The sequence below is a fragment of the Mytilus edulis genome, chromosome 11, assembly GCF_963676685.1.
Source record: "Mytilus edulis chromosome 11, xbMytEdul2.2, whole genome shotgun sequence".
NCBI classification, from domain to species: Eukaryota; Metazoa; Mollusca; class Bivalvia; order Mytilida; family Mytilidae; genus Mytilus; species Mytilus edulis.
Window position 1 is genome coordinate 21,378,177 of NC_092354.1, and position 12,120 is coordinate 21,390,296.

At 34.2% G+C, this 12,120-nt stretch overlaps 1 protein-coding gene across 1 annotated transcript; it reads right to left on the bottom strand.

Moving 5' to 3' along the window:
- Nucleotides 1-6,922: 6,922 nt before the first annotated feature.
- On the bottom strand, nucleotides 6,923-9,885 carry LOC139495323 (uncharacterized). Its single transcript, XM_071283630.1, has 3 exons — nucleotides 9,704-9,885; nucleotides 8,460-8,522; nucleotides 6,923-7,936 (listed from the first exon to the last, which is right to left on the bottom strand). Exons 1-3 carry the CDS (start codon nucleotides 9,834-9,836, stop codon nucleotides 7,158-7,160), a joined length of 975 nt encoding a protein of 324 aa, XP_071139731.1. The 5' UTR covers nucleotides 9,837-9,885; the 3' UTR covers nucleotides 6,923-7,157.
- Nucleotides 9,886-12,120: the final 2,235 nt, after the last annotated feature.

Here is a 12,120-nt window from a genome sequence, read left to right on the forward strand (position 1 = left end):
CAAACGTTTTATTTTTGTAGAAAGCTTGCCTTCAAAATAAATGAATATTCTGTGACATTAACCTCTAAGGCCAAAAATTTATTAAATACTAAATAATTTACAGATGTGGAACAGTTTTTTACTTCAAACTCTTGACTTTTGACCTTAAATTGTCTAAATAGTCATTATTGTTTCCTCATTATCGTGAATAATATATATCCGTGTTTGCTCCGGAAATTACAATAATGTTTTCCTATCAATACAACTGGTTCGTATTGAGTTTTAGTACCATACGTTCTGCGTCATGTGGAATGTTTGTCGACAGCATCAAATATATGTTGTTACATGCAATCCAATGAAAAAAATAAACGTGAACGAGACAGAAACCAAACGACATAAATAAACAAAAAGATACAAAAGTGCAATATACAGTCTTCATCAATGGGAACCATTTCAAAATCTAATCTGAAACTATCGAAATACAGTGAAACCTCGTTAAACAGAATCCTGCATAAACCGAAAACCTGTATAAACCAAATATGTTTTATGCAACGTCAAATCAAATTTTATGCGTTGTGAACTTTATTAAACCGAACATCGGCCAAAACCGAACAAAATCTTAAGCCCCGAAGGGGTTCGGTTCAAACCGGTTTCACTGATGAAGAAGCTGGAGAATCTTCATTTCTGTATTATTAAAATGTTGTTGGCAATTTTTTTTTTTTTAAATTCACAGCAACGAATGGTCGTATTTAACAGTTTCCGTCTTATAGAATCCTGACTGCTTAATTTAAAACACAACGTGTACTGACTGTAAAAAAAATTGATTCCATAAATCGATTTCATCATCATATTCGATTGCGTTAGTATAGTCCAAGAGATTCAGCGGTACACAACGAACATCAAACAAAATTTATCAGAAAAACGAGAAGTATACTTTTTGATGTCGTCTGGAATTACGGAATCACGTGACAGATCAACACATATCTATGACGACATTCACGTACCTGTGCCATGTGCAGAAACTGATGAGGAACAAAATGACTGCCGGCCAACTTACAATAAAAAAACGAAGAAGACATTTCCTAATCGTATTTCTCACCAGTATGAAAAACTTATTGGATTAGCAAAAAGAAAACGGAACCGGGTGTGCATTTTGGGGATCGTTTCCTCTCTGGTGGCCATTTTTAGTTTGACTGGTGCTATCATTTTCAGTATTTTCTATGCTAAGCCAACGTTCTGTGATAAATTACTCAAAGGTAGGTTTAAAACAATGAAATTAAAAAAAATCTAAAATAAAAATAAAAGGATATAATTTTTCGTACAAATTGTTGCATGCAGTATGCTTAAAAAAAGGGTACATAAATATCGGTAATTACGTCCTAAAGTAGACAAAAGAAGACAGTGCATGGCTAAAGAAAAGAGACGAACAGAATTAAAAATAGCAAACTGAAAAGGAAATCTAAAGCAAATAAATGCATCTCAGCAATAAATCCGACACAGCAAGATAATTTAAGGAAAGTGAAAATAAGTTTATTGCTTCTCTTAATGAGGGAAGTTATAGAAAAATCTGTGTCAAACCTATTTAAATTGTATGTTTGTGGGGTTTATAATCGGGATTCGGATCGGGTCGATGGCTTGGAAAACTTTGTAATGAAAAACAGTTCTTTCGAATAAACAGGAAAAAATATGACAGTTGGTATCTATTCTGTTAATGTGTTTGAGCTTTTCTGTTTTGCATTTTGATAAGAGACTTTCCGTTTAGAGAGTTCGGCCCGGTATTTTAATTATTATTTTTTATTAGGGATGTCAAAAGATCTGAAATTTAATACTCGGATACTCGGTCATGATACTCGAGTACTCGCAAGTACTCGGATGAATCTTAAAAGACTGAGACTATTATACTAATATTATAATAGTCTAAGATGGGATGCAGTGTTTTTCATAAACTTTCATAAAAATATTAACGAAAGACAAACGTACTAGTCTACAAACACAGCTTGGTCCTCTGTTTTTTTTAAGTGTGTGTCAATTGAACAATGATTTACCGACCGCCGTTTCTACAAATAACATATTATAATAGCAATTATTGATTGTGTACGTGTTCATGAACCAAATTACAATAAAATCAAAAAATATTTGCATATAAAGTCCGACAGAGTAAACAATTTATGTATCATCTGTTATAATACGAATTGTCCATTAATTTGTCACAACAATATTGGACTTCAAATGAATTGTGCCTTTCCGTAATGCCCAGTCTTACTTCTTTTCTCGGTTTTGTTTGCACTGTCGTTTGTCTGATTTTCTTTTAATTTTAGCCAGTTCGTTGTCTTTATTTTCGATTTTTGGGTTTAAATATCGCTCTCGTACTTTTGCCTATCTTTAAATTGTAAATTAAAAAAAATTGGTGCCTTTAATTTATAGCTTGTTGTTTGGTGTGAGCCAAGGCTCTGTGTTGAAGTCCGTACCTTGACCTATAATGGTTATTTTTTTATCCTTATTTAAAAAAAAAAAAGAACAAAAACAAGATCGCTTCTCTCCAAACTCAAATTTAACCCTTGCTATTGTGGGATGTGCATTTCGCTTTACGGGATGTATAGATACGCAACAACGTTTGTTATGAATGGGAACGTTAACCCTGCGATGGATTTTTATAAGAATGCCATTTACGTTCTTTCGCTTCATAGAACCATTGAAAAATACTCTTTATTGGACTCGTAAGTGGTCAATTTCAAGGCAAAAGTTTGCACTCGATCCCTCATTTTGTTATTTCTAGTGTCAGTCCAACACTCCGATCGGCTTATTTCACAGAACTCACATATTGTCATATTGTAAGCAGTTTTTTAGTCCTAAATTAGTATGACACAATTACAATTGGACCCGAGCAAACGATGAATCATTGAAACTAATGATAAAGATACAGTGAAACCTGTTTAAATCGAACCTCTTTGGGACTTAAATTTATGTTCGGTTTCGGTCGATATTTATACATTATCGTTGATTATCTCAACGAGATTGATTTTCTCGCTTGAGTTGATACGAGTTGAGATGACCAATGATAATCTGTTTATCGCTATTTTACCTATGACGACGTTGTCAATTTCAATGTCAATTTCGTTAGCAACGACACGTGCACGTGGCCTCCTTAGTTTCTCGCGATAATTTTTCCATCTCAAGCAAGAAGCATGATATGAAAATTATCACAAAAAAAGATCGAAGGAAAAATGCACAAAATAGCGATAATCGGTTTTATCAGGTCAGTTCACAACGCACATAGTTTGCATTGATATGGCGGTGCCTTAGATCATGTTTGTTTTATACAGGTTTTCGCTTTATGCAGGATTCGGTTTAGCCAGGTTTATTAATATTTGTAATTTAAAATAAAATAAAATTGTTCTTTCATTTCAGAAAACTGGTTACTGGTTTGTAAACCGTCTGGTAGTCAAGGTGGGACCAGTATAATTTGCCCGGAGTCGAAGTCAGTCGCCATTACTAAAGTGAATGTTACCCGATACAGAAACATATTTTTAAATCCGAAGAAATTGCCGAACTGTGATGTTTCGACTAGCTGCATGAAACCCAGTGATAATATAACAGATAGTATGAGAACTTACTGTGCTGGGAAGATTTCTTGTGAGATAGGTTCTAAATATTTTGATAAACATAGTGAATCGTGCCAAGACCAGGGAAATGGATATGATCTACTGAAAGTTACATTTTTGTGTTCATAGGTACTAAACAAACTACATAACTTGTAATTATAGATTATCGTTGTTCATCTCAACGAGATTGATTTTCTCGCTTGAGCTAGAACAGCGAAAGTGAGAAAAGCAATCGAGTTGAGATGACCAATGATAATCTGTTTATCGCTATTTTACCTATGACGACGTAAGCAATTTCGTAAGCAACGCCACGTGGTCTCCTTAGTTTCTAGCGATAATTTTTTCATCTCAAGCTAGAAGCATGATATGAAAATTATCACCAAAAAGATCAAAGGAAAAATGCAAAAAATAGAGATAATGATTGTTACCTCTATCTATCACTTTCTCTGTGTTAATGTCTGTTTGTCTGTCTGTATGTTTGTCTTTATGTTCGTCTGGTTGTCTATGGTTTTTACGCGTATATGATTTGATCTGTTCTGCCGAGATTCTTAGGAGCTTATCATTTATTTGGACGCTTTGAAAGATTGTACCTCTAGCTGTCCAATTTGAATTAGTTGCAGTGTTATAAATTTATAAAAAGAAAAACTTGTATTTCAAGCATGGTCTTCAATATGAAATACGTGTACAGTGCAACCTTTTTAAACCTAACCTCTTCGGGACTTAGATTTTGTTCGGTTTTGGCCGATGTTCAGTTTTATCAGGTTTACAACGCTTACAATTTGATATGACGGGGCTTAAGAACATGTTTGGTTTATACAGGTTTTCGGTTTATGCAGGATTCGGTTTAGCCAGGTTTCACTGTATATGATCTCGGATAGAGTATCAAATAGTATGGAGATAGATTTGGAGCAGTATAAGATTTTTTGGTTTTGTATAAAAACTACAAATATTAGAGATAGAAGATACCAACGAATAATCAAACTTGTAAAACGAAGACAATTTAATAAAATTGAGAATGGAAATGGGGAATGTGTCAAAGAGACAACAACCCGACCATAGAAAAAAAACAACAGCAGAAGGTCCCGAACAGGTCTTCAATGCAGCGAGAAACTCCCGCACGCGTCCAACAATTCTTTGGCAGAAAAAGAGAAACGACATACATTCTATAAAACACAACAATATCTTAAAACTAAAAAACACGACACCAACCAATCAAAACCGGCTCTACAAGGGAATGCAAATCCTGTTCTGCACGTGACACCGGTCATGTAAGTACTATATTAAAAACCAGTCAAGCATGTCTATTAACCTGTTATTACTTTTCTGCCTTTATACAAATATTAGAGGTGTATAAACAACACGCAGGGCCGGGCTATACTTTTAATATATGTTTATACTTTATAGTCCTCTGGTAGTCAAGAAACATATCCAACAGTGAAAATATAGCTCATTGTTATTGCAGGACAAAAACCACTCCTCTCTCTGTATATCAAGCTCGTACAAACAAATCATATTATTTGTCGTTGAAAATCAACCACGTATGTCATATAATTCAATTAAACATAGAATCATATTCAAAACAGTGTGGTCCTGGCCATTGATTGACGACCTAAATTATCCCATTGACTAGGACAGATTAGGTGAACGTTTGTCGGTAACAATCACTGCTCACTATGTACTTGTTAAAGACACTGAATCTGTGGGGTCACCAAAGGTTATCAACACCTAAATAAAGCAATTCGAAAAACGAATCCGGAATAATACGATGTGTTGATTTATATCAATTATATAAATCAAAACATAAAGGTTATTCCTGAACAATTTTTCGAATTATTTTATTATTAAAGGCGTTGAGAACCTTTGGTGACCCCACAGTTTAAATTCTTTAATAAGTAAGATATGAGCAATGGTCGTTACAGACAAACGTTCACCTAATCTGTCCCAGTCAATGGGATAATTTAGGTCGTCAATCAATGGCCAGGACCACACTGTTTTGAATATGATTCTATCTTATATTTGCATTGTGTCAAAATTTTGAGTCAACATATCATTCCTTGTACTGTAACCTTATTTTTGTTCCATCTACCTTAGTTAGCAGGGTTCTTATTCGAATTGTATTTTCGCTCCCTGAATATTTTCAAATATTTGCCGCTGGACACTGAATTTATTCCTAACAATATTCTCATTGGAAGTACACGTAGTATTCTACAATCGTGATCTTACATCAAAAATGCACAGGATAATAATTAAAATTTCATGGGTATCCACATTCGACGTAAACTTGCCGTTATGGCAGGTTTATTAGGGTGACCATGAGTACTAACACCTGAGTTCCGACAGGCTCGCTAAAATTACATTGGTTCTTGCAACGGGATAGTGATAAACACGTGCAGTTGAATGAGACATGTCCGACAATTAGGTAGCGATGGGCATATTCAAATGAAGTAAGATCAAATATTTGTTATAACACGCATGGTCAAAAGTTTGTACAGACACAGTCAAATGAGTCTAAAACCTGGATTTTGAATGATACATCTAAATGACAAAAGGTTCTACCATCTAGATGTCGACAGTCACATTTAAATGACGTTAATTTATGAAACATGTACAGTTTAATGTCAGAGGGGTCGGACACTTGGTTTTCGAATGCGCATTTAAATGAAATGGGTTACTGTATCATTGTTTGGTTCCTACAGAATAGTGCAATATGAAAATCATATACACCTGAGGTCAGACAGCACCAGGTTAATGTCTATATAGAGTCGACAAAAATAATTTTAAGCAGGCCTGTTTATCATAATCATTATGGTACTAATTCTTGTGTTATAATAATGAGTATACAGACAAAAAAGTGTATATACAACTGACTCGGTCATACAATAGAGATGTTTAGCTAGCTATGAAATCAGGTCTTATCTACCATTTTCTACATAAGAAAATGCATGTACCAAGTCAGAAAATGACAGTTGTTATTCATTCGTTTGATGTGTTTGAGATTTTGATTTTGCAATTTGAATCGGGACTTTCCGATTTAAATTTTTCTCAGAGTTCAGTATTTTTGGGATTTTACTTTTTGTTACATCTTGGTTTTCGACAGGCAATGATCAATTATCTAATGGTCTATCACTTGTATATCTTCGATTTCAGCTGTTAGATAAGATATGGTCTAAACTAAAGACTTCAACAGACAATAGCTTGAAATAAACCGTGGTCTTCCGGTAACTGACGGATGGAAACTCTATTCTGTTAATGTCGACCAGTTCTGCCAATGACGTCATTACCCTCTATATATTGAAGTTATATTTTGAAAAAAATACAGTTTCATGTAATGCATGTAAACCTTGTTTATGAAATTGCAAACTCAAACAACAAAACAACATAGTTTAATTTGCCTAATAGAGTGCCAACTCATAACAAATACGTCGCCGTCACGGATGCAAATATAGAATTTTCTTGAATCGTGATACGTATACTTATTTTATTGTATATCACAAACATGAATGCCTTATTTTACAATATCCTATAACATATAACATTCAAACTAGTTCAAGATATTTATGACCGTAGGCTTTATGTTCACATCAATTCAAGATATTCATGACGATATGCTTCCGGAGGGTACAGGAAGACAGTCGATCCAGGCGACATCAGCGGCGAAGAAAGTTGTTCCCCGTATGAAGGGGAGTTAATCGGAGATTTAACATCAGTGGTTTGGTCCACGGTAAATACGGAGTCCATACTTATTTCTGAATCAGGCGGAGTAGGACAGTTTGAAGACATTGAGACGGACCTTTCTTGTTCATTTTGGTCGTCTTGGTTTCTGCCATGCTGCCTTTCCATACTTATTCTGAATGACTTTTCAGTAAAGTATAACTCATTTTGTTCATGTTTTAAATTTACAGTTGCTTTCCGCCATTTATAGAGAAACACAAACGAGGTAACTGTTACAAAACATAAAACAGTCGCTAAACCCGTGATAATTCCAATGTATACAGAAGTATCGTCCGAGGAAAAACGGACTACACGTGAACTTCCGGTAGAGTTTTTAGTTTGTTCCGAATGATCGTGCAATTTTTGGTTATCGTTCAACTTATATTTAGGTATTAAATCATCTTGTTTTGCTTTGGGTTTCTTGTTGGGAGTTGTCGAAGTAATGAAAGGATTGACACTGGATTTTTCGGTAACAGTTGTTGAAACAGTTGAAACCTCTGGTGACATTTCTTTTGTTGTCTGAAGTGTCGTGGTCGTGACATTTTTAAAAGAACGGGTTTGATTGGTTAGTTTAAAATCTGATGATTGATGAACAGTGCCCGGACTTGTGCTAGGTGGTACCAATCCATCAACCTGTCCGTCTCCTATCATAGAAATTAAAGAGAAACACAACTTTAAAATGAACACAACAAAACAAATTTAAATGTACATTTATGATATACGATTTATTAAAGTCAAAGTACAACGTTTGATATGCCATACATTTCGAAAATTAAATCATAGTTTTCTGAAGTTAATATATATATATAAGCAACAACAAGCAATGCATTGAAAACAGAAGAACATGTGTCCTGTTAATTATTACTTATTAAGTGCACAAGTACAAGAACAAATGGAGTTGAGAGAGTGGACAGGGGTAAGGAAACATGGGAATGACGTAGCGTAAAGTAGGAGTCAGGTGATAGGAAGCTAAGAGGCGTAGAAAATATCAGAATATTATTTTTTGGATGGAGGGATTTTGACAAAATGCTGTCTTAGAATAGGGGGAAATTAAATGAAAGTTGGGGGGGGGGGTGACGGACAGGGAGTTGGTGGGTGGGGAAAGTTTGAATCAGATACTCCCTGTCCGTCCCCTTAAAGTTGGCTCATGAAAAATTGTTAACTTACCGGAAGTACTACACAAACATGTCGGACATCCTTTGCTGTCAACACCTGGACAAGGACAATGTTCTAAAATGAGACGAAAAAGTGCATTAAAAGAGATTCTAAAGATATCGAGGGACATTCAGACTCATAAATCGAAAATAAACTGACAAAGCCATTGTTAACAAGAAAAGACAAGCAGACATTAAACTCGCTGCATTGGTTTAAACATGTCCTGATTCAGAAACCTGATGTTTAATAATTATTGTTCTCGTTTGTTTATGTGGTTCATGCGTGTTTCTAGTTTCTAGTTTTGTACATTGATTGTACCGTTGTTTTTCCTCTTTGAAAGGTTATACTCTAGACATTGGTAGGGCTCTTTATAGCTTGCTGTTCAGTTTGATCCAAGATTCCGTGTTGAAGGATGTACTTTGACCTATAATGGTTTACTTTTAATAGATTGTGACCTGGATGGAGTATTGATCCATTGGCACTCATATGCATACCACATCTTTTTATATCTTTTGAACAAATATTGTAGCTGAGTCGCAATAATTGTAATTTCTAGTATGAAATTCAGTTAAAAAGGGACGGACGATAGCAAAAGAACATTCAAACTCATAAATCGAAAATAAACTGACAAAGCCATGGCTAGTAAGAAAAAGACAAACAGACAAAAAAAAGTACGTGTATACAAAACACAACAAAAAGAACGAGAGACTTTACAACACGAACCGCACAAAAAACTGGGGGTTAAGTAATCTTTTATGGTCCAATTCTGGCAGTATTTGTTTTTACAACAAGACTTGGTAAACTAAAATGTCTTACTGTTCATCTGCCGTTCGAATACACTACTCATATAACAAGTTTATCCAGTTTGAGGTTGATTTTAAGTTATGCTAATTGCGTTTTTTTTATATTATCAAACAGTAAATTAAGACATTGCCCTATTTAATCGCCAGTTTCATAAAAAAATTAATTGAGGCGATACAATCACGATATGAATCTTAATTTACATCATATATAGAAATATTAAGATAGCTTTGTAAAAATCTTTTTCTTAGTTCAAATGGCAGTTATATCAGACATTGCGGACGCGAATATAATTGAATCGTTTTAAAAATGACTTACAAACTTCTAATTTTATTGCATCTGTATGGAAGTTTTGGTCAAACGGATTTTCCTTAAGGTCTTATTTATTTCACATGTGTAGAAGAAATGAATCTCATCATCTATAGCTCTAGAAAAGGAACCAGAAGTTAATTTACCTGTTTTCTCAACAGATCTCTTTCCAACGGCACCGGGTTTAAAATTACCAAACTGGTTCCCATAACTCATTTGACTACTGGGACCAGAAAATTCGATCTTGCACGGAGAAAACCCTCCCAACATTTGATTCATATTGTTAGCGTTTTGTTGCCAGATATCAGTTAAACTAACACCACCGCTTTGATCTGAAATATAAATGAAAAATTACATAAGCAATACGATTTGAGCCATATGTGGAGCAGGATCTTCGCACCCTTCCGGAGCATCGACGATCATCCTAGGTTTTGCTTGGGTTCGTGTTGCTCATTTTTTAGTTTTCTATGTTGTGATTTGTAAAGCATATTTGTCTTTGGTAGGGTTTTTTTCCTTTTTTGATACGACTTTTCTTTGTCAGTATAATTTCGACTGAATTTGTATATTCTTTTGGTATTTTATACATTCCATTTATGGGAATTATGATTTTGGTCTGTGCGTCCGTTTGTTCGTTCGTCCGTCTGTCTGTCCGTCCGTCCCGCTTCGGGTAAAGTTTTTGGTCAAGGTAGTTTTTGATAAATTTGAAGTAATTTCAACTTGAAACTTAGTACATGTATACATATGCACTGATGAATTTGAAGTAATTTCAACTTGAAACTTAGTACATGTATACATATGCACTTTGATATTATCTCTCTTATTCTAATGCCAAATTAGAGTTTTTATCCCAATATCACGGTCCACTTTACATAGAAAATGATAGTGCGAGTTTGTCATCCGTGTACTAGGGTCACATTCTTGTTCGCCTCTCGTCCATGCCGATTGTGCCTCTCATTTTTAAAAATACAGTTAAAATGCTGATCATTGAAAAACAGACTTTATGTATAGATAGATATATATATATATAAGCACGTTATTTTTTAATACACGCGAACGAAAAATTGTGAATTCTATAATTCTGAAACATTAATTTTATGGAAATTTTGTAAGAAAACAAACATACAATTTTCCTTTGTTGGTTATTAATTGTTAAATTTTTTTTGTTTGTATTGATTGATTTAGGTAGCTATAACACCAGATTGAATTCAACATTTTTCTACAGAATAAATGCCGGTACCCAGAGTTTTTCTTCATTCGTGTGATGTGTTTGAGCTTTTGACTTCGCCTTTTGTTAAGAAACTTTTCGTTTCGAAATTTATAAGGAAACTTTTTGAATAACCTCTGCATCTCAATCATCGATCTGATGCAATTTTCGTATTTTATTTTATTACTCATAATAACCGTAAAATAAAATTTAAACAATGAATAATAATGATTCCTTACCTATACACTGCACATATTCAAAGAAAACGAGTATCCAAATATAAAATAAGAAAAACTGATACTTCTGCATGACTTATCCTATTTCAAATTTGTAGTCCATTTAAAAAGAATACGATTTACCTAATACAACTTCACCAAACTAAACTATCATTCTTTGATATCACAAATTGTTATCATTGTATTCATCACTTATCATTCAACTGGTACCTGTATCTCGGGGTTGACATTCGTCACAACTCGGCCGATTCCGTACCTTCATCTAGAGTCACCCGAGGATTGCCGATACGGGTCTTGACATTCGTCACAACTCGGCCGATTCCGTACCTTCATCTAGAGTCACCCGATGATTGCCGATACGGGTCTTGACATTCGTCACAACTCGGCCGATTCCGCACCTTCATCTAGAGTCAGACAAGAATTGCCGATACGGAGCTAGATAGTCCAGGTGTACAACTGGTACCTTTGTCTGGAGGTATATATGAGCGTTGAGATGTACATAAAACAGGAGGAAATACCGTAATTGCCAATCATCTTTCATATTTTAGCTACGACCAAATAATAATTTCTATTTTTTTATCCAGATTTGGGTATTACATATAAGAGAGATTTTTGTACAGTTATCTCGCATTAAATAATATTCTGATATACTATTACGATAAATTAATTAAAAATACAAAAGTTTTGATTTCATTTTTACTTGCACAGAATTTTAGCTCCGAAGAAAGACTGTAATATACTAGTACATGTAACTATGCAGAGTAAGGAGTGTAACTTTCAATAAATTCAATGAAAAAAAAAAAATATTTCAAGCTCCAATATCTTTTATTTCCATGTATTTTCTGGAAAACGTAGGTCTGTTCAATACGTTTGTTACTTTGCGATATTTGAATGTCCTTAATGTGATTAAGCCATAGGTTCCCTCACGTTAGTTCCCGAGAATAGACGAGAAAACAATGAATCCGATAAAACAAACCATTAAAGTTTTATTTTGTTTCTCATGATAGAATATTTGAAACAAAAAATAAAGCATTTTCCTTAGATGACTTTTGATCAATTATTCAGAAATTCTCAATTTATATTAGTTCCTTTTTATACGATATACATGTATCTCATTAACTGT

Bases quoted from the DNA above. Each gene is read 5' to 3' on its own strand.
- LOC139495323 (XM_071283630.1), bottom strand. From the start codon at position 9,836: ATGAATCAAATGTTGGGAGGGTTTTCTCCGTGCAAGATCGAATTTTCT. The intron at 8,523-9,703 runs GTAAATTAACTT...GTCTCATTTTAG, and splicing joins GAGATCTGTTGAGAAAACAG to AACATTGTCCTTGTCCAGGT. The intron at 7,937-8,459 runs GTAAGTTAACAA...TTTCTATGATAG, and splicing joins ATGTTTGTGTAGTACTTCCG to GAGACGGACAGGTTGATGGA.